The following is a 24163-nucleotide window of genomic DNA, read 5'->3' as shown; positions in this document are numbered from 1 at the left end:
CCTTAGTAGGCCCGGCTACTCCGATAACAGCGCCTCCCGCCCAACCCGAGAACCTTCCTTCACCGGCAACCCGAGAGACGACCTGCCGGCCCGCCCGGCGGAAACGCGCTAGTCCGGGGACGCCGGGGTCGGCTCCGGTCGCCGGGGAAGCCGGTAAGCGGTCCCGCCGCCGGGCAGGGAGCGTCTGGAGGAAGGAACGCGGCCGGTGGTGGAGGCCTGGGGCCTGGGGAGCGGGCGGCGCCCCCGCGCGGTGGGGGCGAGTGGGAGACCCGCTCTCGGCGCTCTCGGATCCCCGCCCCAGCTCCGCCCCGGGCCTGGGCCGCTCGCCCGCAGGCTCCCCCCCCGCCCCCGCCGCCTCTGTCGTCTCGGCGCCCGCCGCGGCGCGGGGTCCAGCGCTGGGGGCAGCCTGGGGGCGGCGCGGGGTCCCCGGCAGGAAGGATTTGCGCGCCGCCGGCCTCCCCCGTGGTGCGGTCCCCGCGTGCATGCCTTCTCAGCTTGCGCGCCAAGGTTTCTCCCCCGTGAGCCCACTTCTGGCCATTTCCAAATCATTTTACTCGTGTTTGACTGGGAGGAGCATGCAAAGGGACTCCGTCACGCTCAGTATATACAGGTCTTTTACTGATCTTACGGCTGTCGTACTGAGTAACGAACGGGCAGATGTGGGCAGAAAGGACCAAATAAATACTGGTTTTCAGCTAAGAAAAGTCAGTGGTGGTTCTTGCTTATCGGTTACTGTCCATGACATAGAATAAAGACCCTGAAGAATAAAAGAATAGAAATATGGGAAAACTTGGCCTCCTTGTTTTTTGTATTTTGTATTTTGTTTTTAAGATTTTATTTATTTGAGAGAGAGAGCAGGAGCAGGGGGAGCAGCAGAGGGAGAGGGAGAAGCAGACTCCCCGCGGAGCAGGGAGCCTGATGCGGGGCTCGATTCCAGGACCCTGGGATCATGACCTGAGCTGAGGGCGGATCCTGACCTGAGCTGAGGGCGGACGCTTAACCGACTGAGCCACCCAGGCGCCCTTGGCCGCCTCGTTAAATCAGGTATTACCAAGGGCCAGTGAGAATAGTGGCAACTAACTTTTTTCTTTCAGATCCCTAAATACACTGAAAGACCTGACTGTTCTTGAAAAGAATTGTTTTTGAACACAATGCCTCTAATTTGGTTAATATGGAGAAATTAATTCTAAAGTTGCAGGGTGGTTCTATGACACACATGAATACAAACGACATTTTACAGGTTGCTGTAGTGTATGTTTTAGTTTGTGATTTTTGCTTTACCTGCCGTGCTCTCTGTGCCTCATAATTCTTTGTGGTGTGATTAGAAAAAAAACCAAACACTACAAGTAGGCTTTCTGAAAATTAAGTTAATTCATTCCATTGTTGTTGTTGTTTTTTAATGCATCATGTTGCTAAGGTTTTAATAATAATAATGGCTACCATTTATCCAGGGCCTCCTCTGTACCAGGCAAAGTGTTAGGAACTTTATATTCAGTCTCCTTTACCTATGAACCAATCCAGCTAGCTGCCTCATCTGGGAAATACAGAAAGGGAGACTGAAGTTCAAAGACTCTGCTTATCTCTTCTTAATCCCAGGCATCTCCAGCTCAACATGATCCTAAAAGGAACAAATGTCTGCCTTCACCATGCCATTCGGCACCCATGCCACACTCCCACTGCCAGAAAAGTGAAACACACACACACTCACAACCATTGTGCTTTTCCTTTTTCTCAGGGAATGGTATCATTCATCCAGTTTACACTAGAAACCTGGGAGGTCTACCTTTTCCCTTTCTCCCTGCTTGTCCCCCATAAATCTGTCACCAAAAATCTCGCCAATTCTTTCCACATATTTCCTTTCGTTTTCTTCGTCCCCATTGCCACCATCCCCATTCCACTCCATCGCCATTTTCCCGCCTTTTCTGTTGTTGGAGTCCCACTCCAGCCCTCTTGTTCTCTCCTGTGTGCAGTCCTTTTGCTCTGCAGCTATAGTGAGTGATTTTTTTCTAATATGCTCTCTTGGTTAAAATCCTTCAGAGACAGCACATTAATTACCCCAAGGATAAAATCCAGCAACCCGAGCTTGGTTTACAGTGGCCTTCAGATAAGGCCCTGTCTGCCTCACCAGCCTGTGACAGTCCTCTTTCAATTCCTTGAACTGAACACAATCTCTTTTGCTCTTAAATAGGCCAGTCCCTCTGCCTACATCACCCTCCCTCCCTCCCCCCATTGCCTAGCCAACTTCCATTCATCCTTCAGGCTTCAGTTAAATATCATTTTCCCGACTCCTCTGGATATTTCTGCCATATGCCAGCATAACTCTTTTTGTAAGACTCATCACCCTACATTTGTTGAGGTCTGAGGTCCCATCTGCTTTGGGGCAGGCATGCTAGCAGGGACCATGAGAGGTCAGAGTGCACTGCTATAAAACTGCCTCTAGCATTGACGTATACAAACCACTCTTGACCCTTGAACAACGCAGCTTTGAACTGCACGGGGCCACTTATATGCGGCTATTTTGATAAATGCAGTACAGTCTGTAAATGTATTTTGTATTCAGGATTGTAAAACCTGGCATGGGTGCTCAGGGTCTAGCTGTTCAGCCCATAAAGGAATAAATTGCTGTTGTCCTATCGTGGTGATTTTGAGCTACTTTGAATTCATTCTGCCTTTTGAAAATATATTTAATTGTCTGGGGCGCCTGGGTGGCTCAGTCGTTAAGCGTCTGCCTTTGGCTCAGGTCATGGTCCCAGGGTCCTGGGATCGAGCCCCGCATCGGGCTCCCTGCTCGGTGGGAAGCCTGCTTCTCCCTCTCCCACTCCCCCTGCTTGTGTTCCCTCTCTCGCTCTCTCTCTCTCTGTCAAATAAATAAAATCTTAAAAAAAAAAAAAGAAAATATATTTAATTGTCAACGTTTCTGTTTTTGAATACAGTTTGGGAGAGGTCGTGGTGACCGTGTTGGTGGAGCTGGACTGCGTGGTGCCCCAGCATGGATGGCTACGTGGTCCTGAGAGTGATCGGAGAGGGCTCCTTCGGCCGAGCCCTTCTGGTTCAGCAGGAAAGCAGTAATCAGCTATTTGCCATGAAGGAAATAAGGCTTCCCAAGGTCACTGCTGAAGCCATTAGCTCAAGTTGAAAATGGACATGTAATTTGCCCAGGAAAATGAGTTCTTGAGATTTAACATGGAATTGCTCTTTCGTGCAAAAGATATAATGGGTTTATTCATTAGCTTTACAAGACCTTGATGTATTTTATATGGATTTTAGGTAATTTTTGTGATTAGCACAAAGGGAGAAAAATAGTCTAGGTGGCGATTGCTGTTTATTTTATCTCAATGAATAATCTCCAATTTTGCCTACCTAAGAGGGTAAGAAGCTTTGCCAGAAGCAGCTCAGGTGCCATATTAATGAAAACAGAGCATAAAAAAATACAGTGAAGAGCAAAATCCTAACCTGTAACCTTTGGTATCAGGGAAGCTATTTTGTGGATCAGTTTTGGGTTTTATCTCCCTGGAAGGTGAGGAAGGTGCTGCCTTATCCTTGTTTATCATAGTTGTCACAGGAGAGAATTTGTGCCATGGAGGCTGCTTAAGAGTATCTTAATCAATTTTCTAAAAATACATTTTAATAAAATTCTCAGAATTCTAAGTATTTATTTCCCCATGGTGTTCTTGACCTCTTTTAGTGATTCTCGAGTGGGCTTCAAAGTCATCTGGAGGTTAAAACCTAGATTGCTGCGCCCACCCCTGAGTTTCTGGTTGAATAGGTCCAGATGGGCCTGTGAATTTGCATTTTTTTTTAAAGATTTGCTTATTTTGGAGAGAGAGAGAGAGCACAAGCAGGAAAGAGAGAGGGAGAGAGAGAATCTCAAGCAACCTCCCCGCTGAGCACAGAGGCCAACAGGGGACTCCATCGCAAGACGCTGAGATCATGACCTGAGCTGGAATCAGGAGTTGGAGGCGTAACCTACTGAGCCACCTAGGCGCCCCCTTTTTAAATATCTTTTTTTAATTCCTTTTTTTTTCCAACGGCCGTTTCTTTCTTTCTTTAAAGATTTTATTTATTTATTTGAGAGAGAGAGCACATGAGAGGGGGGAGGGTCAGAGGGAGAAGCAGACGCCCTGCTGAGCAGGGAGCCTGATGCGGGACTCGATCCAGGGACTCCAGGATCATGACCTGAGCCGAAGGCAGTCGCTCAACCAACTGAGCCACCCAGGCGCCCCCAACAGCAGTTTCTTAATTGAAAGATAAGTCATTCGGGATTTTGTGCTTGGAGAGTAAGTTAGGGGATAAACAGTTTTGGAAACTAGCTTTGTAAACCATCTTCTTCCATCCTTACTGCACTAACAAACCAGTCTCTTTTTCATCTGGGCCAGTGGGCTGGAAACGTGATGCAGACAGTAAGACATGAGAGCCTTAGTTTTTCTTTAGGGATATACTATGGTTAGTGGCATGCTGGCTCTCCACATCAGTTATGATGAGGATGATGTGAAAACCGGTTTACATTCTATACTTGTAAGGATATAAGGGGTCAGCTTTAGCATGTAGCCATAATTGAAAAATCACCACGTTTTCTCCTAGAGTTTGATAAACATAAGTTGGGTCACAGTGCGTTGCTATAAAACTGCCTTTGGCATTGACGTATACAAACCACACTTGATCCTTGAACCACACAGGTGTGAGCTGCACGGGGCCACTTATATGCAGATTTTTTTGGTAAATGCAGTACAATCCTGTAAATATTTGCATTTGGTAAATGCAGTACAATCCTGTATTTTCGCCTCCTTGTGATTTTCCTGTAACATTTTCTTTTCTCTAGCTTACTTTATTGTGAGAATACATTATATGATACATGTAACAAACAGCATATATGTTAATTGACTCTGCATGTTATTCCAAGGCTATTAGTAGTTAACATTTTGGGGGAGTCAAAAGTCACAAGTGGATTTTCGACTGCACGGGGCGGGGTATCACTGTCCCTGACTCCCATGTGGTTCCAGGGTCAACTGTATACTGTATTTCTATAAAGCTCTCAAAGCTATCCATTTTAAAATGAAGTGTTCCATTTATGCTATTTAAATCTTCTTCTAGTCTCTCTCTGGTACACAGAATTCTAGGAAGGAGGCTGTTCTGTTAGCCAAAATGAGACACCCCAATATTGTTGCCTTTCAAGAATCATTTGAAGGTAAATATGAATTCCCCCAAATAAATACATTGTGGAATTTATTTTATGGCCACGAGGCTTTCCTCAAGAGTCTTCTGTTTGTTTTAGCTGAGGGACACCTGTATATTGTGATGGAATATTGTGACGGAGGGGACCTAATGCAAAAGATAAAGCATCAGAAAGGAAAGTTGTTTCCTGAAGATATGGTAAGATATGGTGTTACTGTTTTGTGTACAGGAGGTGGCTGCCTGAGGTATTTTCAGCAAGTTCAATAGATATGTTTATAAAATATCAAGGAATAAAACTTATGTGTTAGAAGAGTTTCAGAATGATATTACTCCTATTTTGTTCTATATATTTCAAATTTTAAATTTTGTTGTACTGACATTGTAGAAGACAGTTTATTTTGCATGACTAGAGCATCAGAAGAATGAAGCCCAAATTCCTGTGTGATGGGAATACCTATTCTCACACTTTTTCCTTTTACAATTTAGCACTTTCCTTTAAGTCTGGTACTTCCTGCCTTTTTAAAGGAAAATTGTGTATTAAATATTACTGGAATGACTTGACTAAGGAAAATATTTAAATAAACACCCTGAGTGGGACTTAGTTTGATTTAGGGTATAACGTGTTATAAAAGCATTTGGTATAAATATTTTTATTTAGAAGTTGTGTTGTTAAAAATATGGATTCCAGAGAAGGAGATCAACCTTGGCTTCAAATGAATGAGTCTCCATAGCAAAAAAGAAAAAAAAAATCAGTTTGATATTTAATTATAGGTTCCCTAGGTACTTAGAAATTCTGAGTACTATTGACTAGGGATTTATAAGAAGAAAATGCTGACTCACAGGATGGTTGACAATATAATGAAATCTTTTAATGTTAATAAATTAACATTCTGAAAAGGCAAATGAAAATCTGACATAATGATTACAGAAAGTTGTAACATACTCATTCCTTAGTGGTGAACTACCTTTATATATATATTTAAGAAATACTTTTGTTTGGTTGAATTCAAGAAAACCATAGTGGGAGTTTTATTGAACTAAATTGCTATTTAGATCATACACAAGATGATGGAACATGGGATTCAGTTTTTCTGAATTCCTCCAGGCAACATGGAGTCTTAGTTGAAGTATGTAATTTTTAGGGGTTCTGTACTTACATTACGGAAAATCCAGGTCAACTAATGCCTGGAGACGATTCTTTGGGATTTGGGGTTAACACGAACCAGTTACTGCATTCCTGTAGTTACTGCATGCTCTTTCCTTACAGATACTTAATTGGTTTACACAAATGTGCCTTGGAGTAAATCACATTCACAAGAAACGTGTGTTACACAGAGATATCAAGTCCAAGGTAAGTGGAATATCTTTTGGGGCCTAAAAGCGAAAACAGAAACAAAAACTATTCCACTCGGTCTTTTGTCTGTGTTCTTCTCTTTCCTTTTGGGACATTTTCATTTAGCCTGGAAACATTTGTCAACCTAATATTTATACGAGCCAAGTAAGGTACTACCTGAGAAAGATCATTAAATCTCTTTACTAGTGTATGTTAATAGGTTTCAAGCTCTCTTTGCGAGTGCTGACTAAGACCAGACCATACGTTCTCAGAAGGTAAATCGTCGAGACCTGGACCTGCCCCATGGAGTCCCTCTGACACATTCCCAGGCGCTTCATCAGGTTCTGCCTGATATGGTCTTTTTTTTTTAAGATTTTATTTTTTTGAGAGAGAGAGAGAGAGTAAGAGCACACATGAGCAGGGGGAAGGGTAGAGGAAGAAGCAGACTCCCTGCTGAGCAGGGAGCCCCATGCGGGACTCTATTCCAGGACCCTGGGATCATGACCTGAGCTGAAGGCAGACGCTTAACCGACTGAACCACCCAGGTGCCCGTCTGCCGATAAAATCTTATGCTCACTTGTTTGATTTCTAAGCAGTGATCCTGAATTCCCAAGCAGAGGAACAAGAGCGTATCTTACCCTTTTTTGTTCCGCTCCGGGACTCAGCTGTCAGCATCTCTACCCTTAATCTCCATCATCAGGAGGCTTTGAAAGACAGCTTCTCCGGAGATCTCTGCCTTGTGGGTGAATGATGCAAGACATGATCTCAGCCTTCTTTTTTAATGCAGAACATCTTCCTCACCCAAAATGGAAAAGTAAAACTGGGAGATTTTGGATCTGCCCGTCTTCTCTCCAGGTATGTATATCTATTCTGTAGTAGTGACAGCAATCAAAATATCCATTATTCAGGAATGCGCTGTAATTGTGCTTTGCCTTTTTATGGTTTTAGTCCTATGGCATTTGCTTGTACATATGTGGGAACACCTTATTACGTGCCGCCAGAAATTTGGGAGAACATGCCTTACAACAATAAAAGGTAAGTAATGTTTTCACTTGGTACGAGAAGTCCCAGGCATGACTGCTTGGTGACAGGCATTGTAGCCGACAAGTCAGGTTTGGTTTTTGAAAAATATATTTGAAAGCAGTGTAGAATCTAAACGCCCAGGCTTCTAGATGAAAGTCACAGTTTTCTAACTGTTTTAATCAGAGCTGAAAGGAGCTAAATGTAAATGCCAAAGGAAAGGCTAGTCATTTCTAGGGAACAGTATGAATGACATGACTGCTTCTCACACTCTGCTGCTCTCACCTGTAAAAGTCCCGCAGCTCAGGTGGGAAGCAGGTAGCGGTAATTTTCCAGCATCACCAAATGATTCCAGTATGCAGCAAAATTCGGGAACCACTGGATTATGTCAATGAGTTAATATTGGCAGGACTTGGTAATAAGTACTTGACTGATAGGTTCATTAATTAAAAGAAGATGGTGTTAAGACCCTATGACTTAAAACATAGTATTTTTCTGACTATAAGTAATAACGTGCCCATTGATGGAGTGGGTGAGCAGGGGGAGTATTGGAAATACAGAGATATACAAGAAAGGATATGGTAGTCACCTACTTTTTCACTGCTGTTAATAACATTTTGGTGTTTTTTCCATCCATTCACTTTCCCCCCTAAACCTAGTTTATGTATTCTATATATAACTTGGCATCCTGCTTTTTAAAAAATTTTATATGATATCATATTCATATCACCACATATTTAAAGTCTTCACAAATATTGTTGTTGGTCTAATGATATATTTCCAATTTTCAGTATCATAAACAGTGTTGTGATTAATAGACCTTTGTACATAAATAGGCCATTATTTTGTAACACATTCTTGGCATGAATTCCTAGAAATAGAAACACCTACAGGCTCTTGTTACCTTCTGTCGAGCTGATTTCTGGAAAGAATATGATAATCCATACTGAATAGTTTCTTTTAAGAGTAAAATTGAGTGCATTGGGGACAGAGTAGCTATAAAGGAACTTACTGGGCCAATTGGGAAAATTTGAGTTTGGACAAATATTCGATGATATTATTGAATTAAGGTTAAATTTCTTGGATATGACAATGGTATTGTGTTTATGAGGGAGAGTATCCTTGCTCTGAGGAGATACATGCTAACATGTTTGGGGGTGAAGTCTTTGGTGTCTGCAGTCTTTTTTTCAAGAAGTTCAGATATATATGGAAGAGGGCAACAGCTCACAAACGTGGCAAATTTAACAGTAGGGGAGTCTAAGAAAGAGCATGTGGACATTTACTTTTCTGTACGTTTGAAATTTTAAAAAAATCGAAAGTTGGGGGAAACCATTGATTAAAGCCATTAGTTAAAATGCAAAGAATATCACGTAGAAAAAGTCTGGGGCATGACAACTAGGTAATGAGAATGATGGAGGAAACAGAAATGCTCTGTATGAAGAAGGGTGGGCGTATGGGGCAAGCTATAGGACTCCTGCCTGAGTTTTGAAGAACTGTTTTGTGGAAGAATGAGTGGTCTTATTCTCTTCGTTTGGGAATGTAGAGCTAACAAGGATGAGGGTTCCCAGAAGACACATTTTGGCTTTGATAAGGAAGACCACTATTCCTTGAGCCATCCAACAGGGGCACAGGCTGTGCCCAAGGTAAAGAGCTATTTATCAGGAGGTGTGATCAAAAGGCCTGGGGTTGCTCCCAGATGGTCTGGGTGGAAGGTACACTGAATGACTCCTAAAGCCCTTCTTCCAGCTATCCCAGTCTGAGTCCACGAATACTCCCTCCCGTACCAAATGCTGCTGAAATGATATCTGAACCACCCTGATTTGGAGGGTAGGGGCTTGGGAGCAGAGAGTTTTACTGTGAACATTACTGTTAGTAAGTACCTAAGTATTAGATCACACTTATGTATTTTATTTTAATAGCTAGGAATTACTGGTGATTTTTATTCTTATTAAAGGTAATTTTTCGTTTTTCTTTTCTTTTATATTTCATATAATCACTCATAACCCATTTGTCATTACGTTGCTTCTTTATGCTTCCAGTGACATCTGGTCCTTGGGATGCATTCTGTATGAGCTCTGTACCCTTAAGCATCCAGTAAGTATGGTGTGTAAAATGGAAAAGGCAGCCTCTTGTCATATCTGGCTAAGTCCTTAGTAATGTGCCAGATTCCACTTGGCTGTGTGCTTCCCTCGGACGCTGTAGGAGCGCTGACAGCATTGACTCCATCTTTGGCCTGCCATCTTGTTCTTCCCTCTGGTGCACAGGTGGTATCACTTTGGATAACTAACTCGTGACCTCACCACCATGCCCCTCCCTTCAGAGAAGCTGGGGGTTAAGGTCCAGATAGTTGTGGAGAAGGGGTGGAGAATAGGGCAGAGAATAGCTGTGTAAGCCCTGCATTCCCCTGCCCGTCTTGCCCCCAGCCCATTGCCCCTGTCGGTAATTACCCTGCATAAAACTCTCCGTAAATGGTATGGAGTGGCTTGCTTTGTTTTTCAGTATTAAAGTACCTTCTTGGTCTGGAGGATCCATTACTGACCCTCCTCCGCCTTCTAACAGATGAATTCATACCTGTTTCCATCCCCATCCCTCCCCTCCAGCCCCTGGTAACCTCTAATCCACTTTCTGTCTCCGAGAATGTGCGTATTCTAGATATTTCATGTAAGCGGAATTATACAGTACTTTTCTCTTTGTGTCTGGCTTATTTCATGTAGCATAATGTTTTCAAGGTTTATCCATGTTGTACCACGTGTCACAATTTCATTCCTTTCAATGATTGAATAATATTCCATTATGTGTTTATACCTTGTTTTGTTTATCCATTCATCTGTTGTTGGACATTTGGGTTATTTTCTCCTTTTGGCTATTGTGAAAAAAAAATCATTTTTATATTTATTTTTTTCAAGATATTTTAAGAATTAGTTTAACAAAAAAGAGGTTAAATAATTTGGCCGGCTTATTTAGCAGTTATTTATTACACAGAACGAACAATCATAGCACTCGTCCCTATTAAGTCTTAGCTTTTCATAGAAATAAATTCTGTCCTTTGGGTACAGAGTGAAACTTAGCTCTAACCAAGCATTTTTTCATTTTTTAAATTTTAATTGAAATATGGTTGACATAGAGTATTATGTTAGTTTCACGTGCACAACATAGTGATTCAACACTTAACATACATTACAAAATGCTCACGGTAACCATAGTTACCGTCTGCCACCATATGAAGTTATTACGATATTATTGGCTATATTCCCTGTGTTGTACTTTTCATCCCTGTGACTTATTTATTTTATACCTGGAAGTCTGTGCCTCTTAATCCCCTCCACCTGTTTCGCCCATCCCCACCCACCCCCGGCAAGCATCTTTACAGATGGGCCTGAGAAATATGAGAGTGAATGATGGAGAAAAAGCCTTCACCACCACTAGGTGAAAGGCACTCACACTGAAACCACATGCTGTCTTCCTCGAATGTATGTGGTTTATAACGCCAGCTGCATCGTTAGAACAACTTGGGAGACTTTGCAAAATGGCGATGCCTGGGCCCATGCCACACTAATTGAATTGAAACCCATGAGGGTGTCCTGGACAGTAGTGTTTTATAGAACAGGTGATTCTAGGGGTGCCTGGGTGGCCCAGTTGGTTGAGCGTCTGACTCTTGGTTTCAGCTCAGGTCATGATCTCAGGGTCATGAGATTGAGCCCTGAGTGGGGCTCTCAGCTCAGCTCGGAGTCTGCTTGAGATTCTCTCCCTCTCCCTCTGCCTCTCCCTCTCTCTGCTCACACCTGCTCTGTCTCTCTCTCTCTCTCAAATAAATAAATAAATCTTTAAAACAGGTGATTCTAATATGCAGCCCAAGTGGAGAACCACTGTTTTATACAAATAAGATTATTTTTAAAACTCCAGTATCTTATTATATTCTTTATTCCCCTGATTCTTTTTTTTTTTTTTTTTTTTGGTGAACTTTCATATACATGTTCTTATTTTTTCTAACAAGAATAAGAATTAAGTGCCCTGATATTTGGCACACAATCTGTTCTCTCATCTGCTTTGAGGCAAAAGTAGTTCTCAAACCTTTAAGAAATGCAGAAACCTGGTATAATGTTTCAAAAGCCAGAGACAAAGCAGATTCAGTCTCATTTTTCACTACCTGAATTTTTCCCTTGTTATTTGTTGACTTTTTTTCCTTTTTCATATCTTCACTTGCATATTTTATCAATAGGGTGCATTTCCAAGGCAGAATGCGAACATGCTCTTACATAAGTATCACCAAGACTAACACCTAATGTTAATTTCGGTGTTTATTCTACAGTGAAGATTTTTTTACATGTTATTCTGGCATGTCATTTTGATTCCCATTCTATTGCTTGTCAAATTTTAATAGCTACTTTGATGACATGAAAGGTAAAAGGGATCTGGCAGTAGACGTTTAAAGCTGGAATAGTCTGGAGTGCCTATCACAAGGGGGCAGGCCTAGGGGGTTCTGGGGAGGAATGAAGCAAAGGGATGTTACACTTATTGTAAGCCTGTTAGTACCACTGACTTCTTAAAAAGCTACACGTATGCATTACTTTGATTTTTAAAATATGTTAAAAATGTGTATCTGCACACACATTGATTATAAGTGATAAAGTATCCAAAGCTGGAATCAATGCTAACCCTTTCTCTAGATGGGAAGGTTTTACACTATTTATGTTTACCTTCCTTCTGAACCCACCGTAAGATTTTGAATAGTATCTTAAGGCTCCCTCTGGGAAGAAGAATGACCAGGCAGCAGATACTTTTATAAAATTAAATTAATTCATAAAAATTCCACTGAGCTGATAATTTCATCCACTCTTGCCTTGTCTCTGTTCTTACAGTTCAGTTTTACTTTTTAGTTTCAGGCAAACAGCTGGAAAAGTCTTATTCTCAAAATATGTCAGGGGTCCCTGGGCCCACTGCCGTCTCAGTACTCCTGTGAACTCCAGCATCTTATCAAGCAGATGTTTAAAAGGAATCCCTCACATCGCCCTTCCGCTACAACACTGCTCTCTAGAGGCTCTTTGGCTCGGCTTGTCCGCAAGTGCTTACCCCCAGAGGTATGTTAGATTGACTGGGAGTGGTTTTCAAGTAGGGTCAAATGGTTCGTTATCTTTTAAACACAACATGTAGTACATGCTTGTAAAAATTCAAATAATGCAGAAGAATATACCAAAAAATAAAAACTTCCTTTCCCTCCTCTCCCTTCCATAATGCTGTTCCCTGAGAATACTCACAGGGAGAATTTGTGTAACCTTCCTTATCTTTCTCTACACGTGTAAAAACGGCTATTTGTGTGTCTAAATTATAGGTATTTTCTAAATGGCATTTTTACTTTTCAATTGTAAATATGATTGTGAGGAAGAAATGTTGATAATTAAATGACATTGTGGCAGTGTCTAAAGAAAAGTGTACCTTACCTCACATCTTTAAATTCTCTACTTGAAATTTTCAGATCATCACAGAATATGGCGAGCAGGTATTAGAAGAAACCAAAAACTCTAAGCATAGTACACCAAGGAAAAAAGGTAAGAATTTTAGAACGCTTACTTTTTGTTCAATTTTCTTTTAAAATGTAGTTTAACAAAAAAGAAAAATATCATTTCCAAGTTACTAGAGACAATTTCAGAGATCTCCTGAAATTAAAATTTTCTTATTGCTATTTCAGATGTAATTCTGTGCTGATTTTTATACTTTTAATTTTCCAGGGATCAAAGAGCCTAGTTTGGAGATTTTGATGATGTAAAGATTGTTCTCTGTTTCATTATTAGTACCATGTTCCCTTTGGTCAGGTAGAAGGCTTCTGTGGCCTGGCCTGGGAATCTAACCATGAAAATACAATGTTAATCTTGTAGGAAATTATCCTCAAGTGTCCAAAGAACCATCTGGTAAACAAAATTTTAAAAAGCAGAGCCTTGGGACACCTCGGTGGCTCAGTCAGTTAAGCATCTGCCTTCGGCTCTGGTCATGATTCCAGGGCCTTGGGATCGAGCCCCGCATTGGGCTCCCTGCTCAGTAGGGAGTCTGCTTCTCCCTCTGCCGCTCCCCCTGCTCGTGTGCTCTCTCTGTCTGACAAATAAATAAATAAACTCTTTTTTAAATAAATAAATAAATAAATAAATAAATAAATAAATAAATAAATGCATGCCTTTTTCAAGAGTTGAAACTGTGTACTGTCCACATAATAGCTGCACAAAATTTCTATACATATTTAGTCGATCCTGAACAAATTTCAAATGTAATTTATTGTCTCTTTGGAAGTTGTCATCTCTTAATTTTTTCAAAGCTATTTTTGTTCCTTTCCTTTCCTTTCTTTTCTTTTTTTTTAAAGTAAACTCTATGCGCAACATGGGGCTCGAACTTACGACTCTGAGAGTAAGACTTGTCATAGGCTCTACCGACTGAGCCACCCAGGTGCCCCTATTTTTGTTCCTTTTTATTTGTCATCAATGACTCAGACCTTCCATCTGATGAGATCCACCGAAGATGGTAGATTCGACCAGAGTAAGAGAGAAGACAGAAATAGATCATCCACTCACTGTAGGGACATGTTGCAAACCTTCATTGTTTGGTGCCCACTATTCTCGGGCTTACATACTCCACAAGAAACACTCAAAAACCCTACTGTTTTCTGACAGTTCAATTTTAATGTTATTTTTGTAGGATTGTATATCCTTTTAGTAATGCAAACCCCTTGGTCTTGTAATTCAGGCTTTTCTCCATTCCTTAAGGGGTAGCCAATTGCCTTTGTTTCCACAGTTTGCTTTAGTGTTAACTTTACGTTAGGTACTATTTTGTAGCTTTTGTCCGCATCCCAGGGTAGTGGGAAATTAGTTTTAAAATGCTAGGCAACAACAACAATAAAAGCCAGTCTAAGAAAAGTTTCAAAATAGTTTGGCTAAGTGTAGTCTTACCATTCCTAAAAAAGAGGAATAAACCAGTGGAGAAAGGCCAGCATGGCAGACCGTGTGTCTTCTGGCGTCTCCGCCAGAACAGTGAACGCTCCGTGAGGGCAGGGGCTGTGTCTTATTCACTCCCTGTGGTATCCTCCGCACCTGTCATCACAGGTGCTCGACAGAAAGTTTTTACAATGTTGAATGAATGAGGAGCATGGAGGGCCGGGCTCTACTGGGCAAATCAGCCCCTTTTCCCGAAGGGATCGCGCCCGGGTTCTCGCTGACTGCCGCCACCAGTGCCTCGTGAGGGAACAAGCAGCTCCCTTCTTACGAGGGATCCCTGTTCCATGGGCTGTCATAGCTGTCAGGAAAAGCACAGACGCCATACCTAGCCTGAGCTGGAGGTGACAGTGACCTCCCAGGGAGGCAGAGTATCTCAGCTTCTAGTGCCTAAATGGGCAGGCATGAGTGAATCGCGATGCCCTACCTTTCAGATGTTAACATTAGGAATAAAACAGCAGAAACAGCCTCTGTTAAATTACTGGGTGGGATAGGGGCGCCTGAGTGGCTCAGTCGTTAAGCGCATCTGCCTTCCGCTCAGGTCATGATCCCAGGGTCCTGGGATCGAGCCCCGCATCGGGCTCCCCGCTCAGGGGAGAGCCTGCTTCTCCCTCTCCCGCTCCCCCTGCTTGTGTTCCCTCTCTCGCTGTGTCTCTCTCTGTCAAATAAATAAATAAAATCTTAAAAATAAATAAATAAATAAATAAATTACCTGGTGGGTAAAGCTTGATATCACTATTCAGGCTAAGGCTTTGGCTCTTGGACTTCAAAAACTTCGTTTGTCTTTTGGGCTTTCTGCACATCACATGAGGAACTTAATCACGTGAGCCTCTGCATGCCTTCTCTTCCTACCTTCTCTTTTCTTTTTAAGCAGACCCCAGCAGAAGCAAGATAGCTTTGGAAAATGAAGCAACCACGATGGTAAGAGCTTGGAAATTACGTTTATGAAACCCCTGTCTCTTGGGTTCCCCTCTCTTGGGTTCCGTGGGATGTTTGTAAGACTGGGGCCTGGTCCCTCCCGGCCAGCAGTTTCTCGGCCTTTGGCACAAGAAGTAATTGGTGGCTGTCACCCCCGCCATCAGCTGAGCTGCTGGAGATCCCCGAGCATTTGGTTCATGTGCCTTGTTTTTCTGTTTTTAATTACTGATGACCAGTGGTTTCAATGTAGATGTGAGAGAACTGTGTTCTGCTTTCAGTCATGAACATCTTGCTTTAGCTTGGCTTTTGGTTTGTTTGTCATTGTGGTAAACCATATATAACACAGAATTTCCCATCCTAGCCACTTTTAAGCATACGATTCAGCAGCATTAATCACATTCACAGTGTTGGGTAACCATCCCCGCTCTCTGTTTCTAGTACTTTCTCATCACCCTGTTACAGAAACTCTGCCCATTATATAGTAACTCCCCATTCCTCCCCGACCAGCACCGCCACCCCAAGCTCCTGGTGACCTCCATCCTACCTTCTGTCTTTATAAATGTGCCTATTCCAGATATTTCACAGGAGCGGAATCATGCAATAGTTGTCCTTTTGTATCTTTTTGCTTAGCGTAGGGTTTTTTTTTTGTTTTTTGTTTTGTTTTGATTTTGCTTAGCATAGTATTTTTAAGGTTCATCCATGGTATAGCCTGTATCAGAATATTTTCCTTTTAATGGCTAAAGGATATTTAGATCTGTATTTTGCTCTTGACATCTTTCTGTTCGGAACTTTTACTGCCTCCCCATTATCTGACAGACCAAGTTGACATTTTTCAGCCTGGCATTCAAGGTCCTGTTTGTCTTGTTTTGCCCTGGGCGGCTGTGAGCTCTTTGACACGAAAGCTGCAGTAAAGGCCTGAAGAGAACAGCGGATCTACTTCCGAGTGTTGTCAAGCTCAACCCAGTAAATCGTGCCCTACTCATGATTTGTTTTTCTTTCTTCATCCACCTTTTAATTCCAAAAAGAAAAAATGTACTAACAACAAATCATTCTATTTATGGAATGTACTAATAATTAAACTTGTCAAATTTTTTGGAATGAAGATTTGGCAGTAAATAAATAACAGCATCCCACCATTATGTTGCCACAATGGAATAGATCCTGCCCCTGTACTTTTTTTTTTATTTGTGTGAGAATATCTATTTTTTCCCCAGCTTTATTGAGGCACAATTTATATGCAGTAAAATTTACCCATTAGTGTAGAGTTTGATGAATTTGGAAATTTTATAGTGTCATATAACCACCACCACAATCAAGATCTAGAAATCCCAGCCTCCTAAAAAGTTTCCTCAGGGCCCTTTGCAGACAATCCTGACCCCTGTCCCAGGCAACCACCCCTGTCGTTTTAATACCCCCTACAGTGGACACATCTATGTGTTCTCGCAGATGAAAAGAGGGTAAAATGTAAGCAGAACGAAGAGAGAGCCAGAAAATTGGTCAGATAAGGGAAGAGCTGAGGTAGGAAGAAGGTCCCGGGCAAGCCGGCAAGGTGTGACGGTGTGAGGGCAGAGCCGAGTGGCACCGAGCCAGGAGCGCTCTTTGAGGCTGTAGTCCGTACAGCAGTGACCATCGGCCTGGATGCAACATCAAAATGCCCTCAGGGCTTTTAAAAACTGCTCATCACCACTACCCGCCGCGATTCTGACTTGTCTATGGGGGGGCCCTTTGCGCGGTGGGGAGTGAAGTCTGAGAACCACTGTATAGAAATAAGAACAAAGTTCCAGCTACAGCCTACTGTTTATTCACTCCACAAATCATTGAGAGCCTATATGCTGGAAACTGTCTAGGCATAGGAAATGTATTCCTTCTCAAAATACATGCAGATTTAATGGCATCTAGACAGTGTGTTACTATATTTCATGAAATCAGGAGCTTAGATAATTTGGAAGAATACCAAATTAAGTGGGGACATTTTAAAGATTTTATTTACTTATTTTTAGAGGGAAGGTGTGGGAGAGGGAGAGGGAGAATCTCAAGCAGACTCCCTGCCAATTGTGGAGGCCTACATGGGGCTCGATCTCACAACCCTGAGATCATGGCCCGGGCCGAAATCAAGAGATCAAGATGTTCAACCGACTGAGCCACTCAGGTGAAGTGGGAACATTTTGACCATATATAGCAACTTTATAAAATATCTCATTTCAAGGGGCGCCTGGGTGGCTCAGTCGTTAAGCGTCTGCCTTCGGCTCAGGTCATGGTCCTAGGGTGCTGGTATCGAGCCCACGTCGGGCTCCCTGCTCGGCGGGAAGCCTGCTTCTCCCTCTCCCACTCCCCCTGCTTGTGTTCCCTCTCTTGCTGTGTCTCTCTCTGTCAAATAAATAAATCTTTAAAAAAAAAAATCTCATTTTGATATTCCAGCATGAAAAGCCCAATACAGCAAACCATACTGAAATTTTTCATTACTCATTGCTTCTATAAAGACCTCTCAAATACCTCTGTTATTTTATATATCCTCTTCATATTTGCATTGATCAATATTAATGATTAGTAATATAGGGGCACGTGGGTGGCTCAGTCAGTTAAGCGTCGGACTCTTTGTTTTCAGCTCAGGGCACGATCTCTGGATTGTGAGTTGAGCCTCGTGTCGTAGTCTGCGCTCAGCATGGAGCCTGCTTGGGATTCTCTCTCTCCCTCTCCCTCTGCCCCTTGCTCTCACTCTCTCTTTAAAAAAAAAATCAGGATTAGAAATATATATGACTTTAATATATATGTATGTATATGGTTTTTAACTTACATAAAAATATGTATGACATATAACATACAGTGATGTATGGGGTTCTATGGTTATTAATGTTTTTTAAATTCATTAATCTTTATTTAAAATTAAGATAGCTGACTTTGCCTACTTTAACTTTGTTTGTAGCATTTTAAGCATTTTTAATCTGTATTTTTAATCCCTTTTAAAGCCAAGGGAAGAAGAAGCTAGAAAGTACAGTCACACTAACTTAGAAAACATTAATAAAAATTCAGTTGAAAGTACACTGGGGACAGTAAACAAAGAAAAAGGTAAGTTATTCAAATTCTAATTGTTGTATAAGTAAGGAATTGGGGAATATGGAAGGAATATTAATTTTCATCTTACTGGTCATAGGTGTCATAAACAAGTGGACAGGCAGATTTTTGTTTGCTTATCCAGTGATTTATTTAATGGTATAGGAATACTTTATTACTCATAAAAAAAAGAGAATAGTGTTTATTAATAAGAGCCTTTAGAAAAAAACAGTATTTCTTGCACTCTGTCATAGAAACCATGTGCAGAAATATACAACCTCTTGGGGCTTCATTCTTGTACATTGTATAATATATATATGTGTTTTTAAAAATTCACTTTAAAGATTACCTTTTCATTTGGAGGTTTTTTTTTTTTTCATTCCCTTTACTGCTTAGACTTGAAGAACATTGTGAGTGGATTTGAGTTTGGAAGAGAAAAGAAAGACTTCTTTCTATGTAGTTGTTCAAGTATATGTGTTCATATAGATGATAAATAATATGCTTAGCAATACTTTTTTACATTTTAAAATCAGATAATAAATCAGTCCATCTGAGGAAACTCAGTTCACCAAGTCCTGTCAGGCAACAGTGGGAGAAAAATGTCCCCAGCACAGCTCTCACGGCTTTGGAAAATGCAGCCATACTCTCCTCCAGTTTAGTAGCCGGGGATGAGAGAGGTTAGTAGTCAGTTGAACGCTGTTACTACTGAACATTTTCTTTAGGTGATTTTTTTTTTTAAGAGAGAGAGCAAGTATTGGGATGGGGGGCAGAGGGAGCAGAAGGAGAGAGAATCTGAAGCTGGTTCAATTCCCAGTGCGGAGCCCAATGTGGGGGTTGATCCCACAACCCTGAGATCATGACCTGAGCTTAAATCAAGGGTTAGAGACTTAACCACCTGAGCCACCCAGGTGCCCACTACAGAGCATTTTCTCATGGTTGTTTAATGGGCTAGAGATTGTTCTTGTTGTTGTTTTAATGTCACTCTGTAAAAGATATTTGGTGTCGCATATCAGAGCAGTGTTCATGTAGGTGAGTGAAATAGATTCTAGTAGAGAGGAAAATACAATTAACTTCGCTTAAAATACAGTCTGGAAGATATATGCTGAAAATCTTTTTTACGTGGCCCTAATTGTCACCTTTTCACAACTAGGTGGTTCTGTAATAAAGTACAGTGAAAATAACACCCGTAAGCAGTGGCTGAAAGAGACTCCAGAAACTCTGATGAACATCCTTAAGAATGCAGATCTCAGCTTGGCGTTTCAAACATATACAATATATAGACCAGGTGACTCAAGTCTATTACCTACCTGTGGAAACTCTTTGATTTTTTTTAATTTTTACTTCAATTTATTTATTTATTTATTTTTAAAGATATTATTTATTTACTTGAGAGAGAGAGAGTTCATGAGCAGGGGGAGGGGCAGAGGGAGAGGGAGAAGCCGACTTCCCACGGAGCAAGGAGCCCAGGGGCTCAATCCCAGGACCCCGGAATCATGACCTGAGCTGAAGGCAGATGCTTAACCTACTGAGCCATCCAGGCGCCTCCCCTTTGATTTTTTAAAAAAGTGTGGTAAGACATGCATAAACTAAATTTACCATTTAAACCATTTTTAGGTGTGCAGTTCAGGGGCATTACGTGTATTTCCGTTGTGCAGCCATCACTACCATCCATCTCCAGAACTTTCCCCACCTTCCGAATCTGAAAGCATGTACCCATTTAAAGAAAATTCCCTATTCGCCCCTCCCAGAGACTTTGATTTTAAAGTTATAAAATGATTCATAGCATCGTACATTTTAGGTTTTCTTGCATCTTTTTTAGCCAGTATTGAGCTCTAATTAAAATTTCCCGTGGAGCTTCATTACTTTTAATTGCTTATTTGTTTGCTTGTTTTAATAATTGTGGGACTACTTTGAAGAGTAGCCCATTTTTAACCACGCAAATACACCACTGCCTTACTGACTTTACAGTTCAGATTCCATCGTAGTAAACTTTGAGGAATTTCAAGATTTCTTTTGCTCTGTGCTTGAATCCTGCTGTATTGAATAGACCTCAAGAAAGAGGAGTAATTAGGATTTGATTTTTTTTTATCATTTCTGCAGACATTTTCACTAAAATTGCACAAAATTACCTTTTATAATACTATCTGTAGGAATCGAGGCCAAAGGACTGCATTAAGGGTGTGTACATGTGTGTATAATTTTGATAATTCAATTATTAAGCCATCTTGCTAAGTGAAGATCTAAGATAAATTATGCCAGTAGAGCGTGTAATGCTGTGGCAAATCTTGGCCATATTTATTTTAACAGATTTAGTTGTCTTTGTTTATTTGGTCAGTATTTATTGAGTGCCAAACATGCCAGGTTAAGATTTAAAAAAAAATAAATAAATAAAACACAGCTCCTTCCCTGGGGGAGTTTGGTGGGAGACCAGCACTCAAGGAGAGAGGTTTAGAGTGGTGTAGGTGAATTTTTAGAGCTGTGTTCTGATAGAGCTGTACGCAGATTGTCATAGGTGCCCCAGCAGAGGTGGGTGCATAGAAGGATGGTGTTAAGGAAGGTTAACAGTTGTGAATTTTGTTGTAGCAATTGTAGGTCCTGGATTTTGTTTCTGGTCCCTGTTCACTGTTCAAAACCTATGTCATAGGTCTGTTATGAAAGGATTTTGTAAAGATGTAGCCCACATTTTTGTGTTAGGTTACTGTTGTGTGAGCAAAAATCTGAAAGCAGTTGCCATCTAGAAAATTTTTTGAAAGCACGCATGTGGTCTCCATTCCCTAATTTTATTCCCCATCATGGGAAAAAGTTGGGGGTGGGGAGCTCAAAAGAAAAACAACTGGAAGACGACGATCCAAAGATAACTTTAATATAGGTTCTTGTATTTGAAGGTTTTAATTATGATTTTCTAAATTTTTCTTTTGAAGAAAGTACTGTTTTTAAATTTAATACCCATACTGATGCTTCACGGGCCTGTCTCATGCCAGAAATCATGCTCTGTAATGGGGAAGGTGCTACAAAAGAAATATACCATTGTCCTCAGCGAGCCAGCAAGCTTTTGGAGGATTTTAGTCCGACATTCACTAATTACGCCACTACTGTTAAAATTGGCATAATTTTCCTCTGAAGGTCCAGAAGGGTTCTTGAAGGGCCCCCTGTCTGAAGAAACAGAAGCGTCAGACAGTGTGGATGGAGGTCACGATTCTGTCATTTTGGACCCAGAGAGACTGGAACCTAGACTGGATGCAGAGGACACGTATGTTGGGATATACCTACATGGCTCTGGCCATTGTGTGTGAAAATCATACCTTAATTTCAGGTTTAGCAGGAGCTGGTTATATTACTCGACATCACAAATGAATAGTCATATCTTGATCTTTTGTCTGGGACGAGTAATGCGTTACGGTATTATCATAGAATTCCTGAGTTCAACCGTTCAGCTTGGACTTAGTATTTTTTAATATATTGGATTTTATTGGCAAATTTTCTAGAAACATGAAAGAAGTATTCCTTTGGAAGAGCTAACAATGTTTTTCCTCTGGTCAGTTGCCTTATGGAGCGCATTTTTTAAAAATGTAAATATTGTGATGGTAGTGTTCTGCTTTGAGCCACCAAAAAATACTTACCATGCCCCTGCTATGGAGGCTTAATATTGAAATTGTGTCTTCACAGGGACTTTGAGGAGGATGACGCCAGGCCTGACTGGGTGTCAGAACTGAAGCAGCGAGCTGGCTGGCAAGAAGTGTTGGATGGGTAACGCCCAAGGAAGTGCTCCTTTGTCACATCGGGTAGATGTTTAAAGTGGGGAATTAATGTTTGGATAATATCAGCTCACGGGATTCAGTTTTCTTTGGGCACAGAATGAAGAGGGGGAAACTGTGAATATTTAAAATTGTTCCTGATTAGTACCACAAGGCTTAAAAAATCTGTAACTCTCATGAGTTTTTGAACTGAAAGGAAAAGGCGTGGAAGAATGGCTCTGAGCTTCAGGCTTTGCAGTTGGAACAGAAATCGGATGCTACTGCTTACAGTTTGTGTGATTGTGGGCAATTATTTAAACTCTTTGAGCCCCAGTTTCCACGACTCTAAAATGAGGGTGATAATGCCTTCCTCATAAGGTGCTGACCAGAGACCATGGCAGCAGCCCATCATGTTATTTCTGCACTGTTACGATTGGTGCTTAGTTGCTGTGTAACTCTTTTTACATTTATGAAAGGTTTGAGGATCTAAATAAATTTACTTGGAAAATAATGTTGCGCAGTTTTCCAGTAAGGCCTGTTTCTGGGTAGTGATCCATGATCTTCCCCAATGACCCGCCATCCTTAAATACCACCCCTCACAGGATGCACAGAGGCACCCAGGTCAGAGGATCAGCTGTGGGAAGGGGGGGCAGTGGGGCAGTACAGATCTTGTCAGAAGCTGGCAGTCTTGTGCAGGAGAAAGAAATAGGCCAAAGGTGGAAAGTATTGGAAAGTAGAGAGTGCTATGGAACTAATGGACTAATGGGATGCCAACTTGTGTGGGTCACTCTGACACGCATGTGCTGGGTCCTGTCATTCCATCCTGGGATGCTGTTGTGAGGCGACATATTGTACTCCAGAAGAAGGAGGCTCCTCCCTGGAGATCTCACGGAGGTAAGTGTGCAAACAGCAGAAGCCTGAGCAGGTATGAGGAATGGTGCTCCAGTGAAGAACCAGGGGAAGTAGCTGAATCTACAGCAGGATGATTAATAAGGATCTCCTGAAATATGGAATACATACATCTTGTAGATTGAAACCATTTTTTTTTTTTTATCTTCAGGTACAAAAACTATGGTATAGACCTTTACCCCACCCACTTTATCTACCTTTCAACATCTCGTCATCCTTCAAGACTCTTTTCTGCTCTCTCACAGTCTCTCCATCTGTCATTTTTCAGGACGTTGACATTTTTGAGGAATACCAGTTAGGCATTTTGTAGCATGTCCCTCAGTTTTTTGTCTGGTATTTTCCTCGTGATCAGACTGAGCTCAAGGGTTTGGGGAAGAATACCATGGAGGTGAGGTGCCCTTCCCATCACCTCTCATCAGGGAGTATGCAATTTCAACATGATTTATTACTGCTGTGGTTAACCTTGGTCACGTGGTTAAGGCAGTGTCTGCCAGGTTCTCCACTGTAAAGTTACCAATTTTCCATTCTTGGGCCCTGGGAAACAGATTTCCCAACTAGAGTGCAGAGTTTATGTACTGTTCCTAATGCCTCTACGCGAGTCACTGGGTCCAGCTCATCCTCAGCTCTACCTCCTGAAGGGGGCTATAATCCAATGCGAAATCATTTGTTTTATTCCTTCAATTGGTCTAGATTTGGCCACTGGGAGTTTTCCAGGCTGCCTCTGTGTTCCTTTGACATGCCCTCATTCTTTTCTGTTTTGAGACCTTCCTTCCTTTCTGGTACTACAAGAAGATTGTCCAGGAGCGTCTTCAGCCTTCTCTGTCGCAGCTCCAGAGTCAGCCATTTCTCCAAAGAGCCTTGGTTCCTTTCATTGGCTTAGAAACCAGGATCTGGGGGCTGGGTGTGCTTGTTGCTACTGGGCCATCACTGCTTTTAGGCCCTCTTAGCAGACAGAGCGAGGAGATCCATATATGTTTGCTATCCTGTGCACATACGTACAGCTACAGTCACTTCTGGGTCTCTCCATCTGTATGTGTATTAAGCTGAGGATG

General features: G+C 41.7%; 1 protein-coding gene across 5 annotated transcripts; it reads left to right on the top strand.

The window, feature by feature from the left end:
• NEK3 (NIMA related kinase 3) lies at nucleotides 1-22713 on the top strand. Of its 5 annotated transcripts, none has more exons than XM_045869372.3 (16): nucleotides 2-153; nucleotides 2934-3106; nucleotides 5092-5185; nucleotides 5273-5370; nucleotides 6440-6523; nucleotides 7293-7360; nucleotides 7454-7540; nucleotides 9565-9619; nucleotides 12403-12603; nucleotides 12999-13071; nucleotides 15374-15420; nucleotides 18384-18483; nucleotides 19002-19145; nucleotides 19619-19753; nucleotides 21592-21718; nucleotides 22135-22713. In XM_045869372.3, the coding sequence occupies exons 2-16, from the start codon at nucleotides 2990-2992 to the stop codon at nucleotides 22217-22219; spliced, it is 1515 nt and encodes a 504-aa protein (XP_045725328.1). In that variant the 5' UTR covers nucleotides 2-153; nucleotides 2934-2989; the 3' UTR covers nucleotides 22220-22713. The 5 variants fall into 5 exon arrangements, with proteins under 5 accessions (XP_064442218.1, XP_045725328.1, XP_045725327.1 ...); XM_045869371.3 differs by having other exon boundaries at nucleotides 15371-15420; XM_064586148.1 differs by having other exon boundaries at nucleotides 1-153; nucleotides 5092-5370; nucleotides 15371-15420.
• Nucleotides 22714-24163: the final 1450 nt, after the last annotated feature.

The sequence above is a fragment of the Mirounga angustirostris genome, unplaced genomic scaffold, assembly GCF_029215605.1.
Source record: "Mirounga angustirostris isolate CCGP_5_RB_7025 unplaced genomic scaffold, mMirAng1.0.hap1 SCAF_3, whole genome shotgun sequence".
NCBI lineage: Eukaryota > Metazoa > Chordata > Mammalia > Carnivora > Phocidae > Mirounga > Mirounga angustirostris.
The sequence above is the reverse complement of the archived record's forward strand: the minus strand, read 5'-3'. Positions and strand labels throughout refer to the sequence as shown.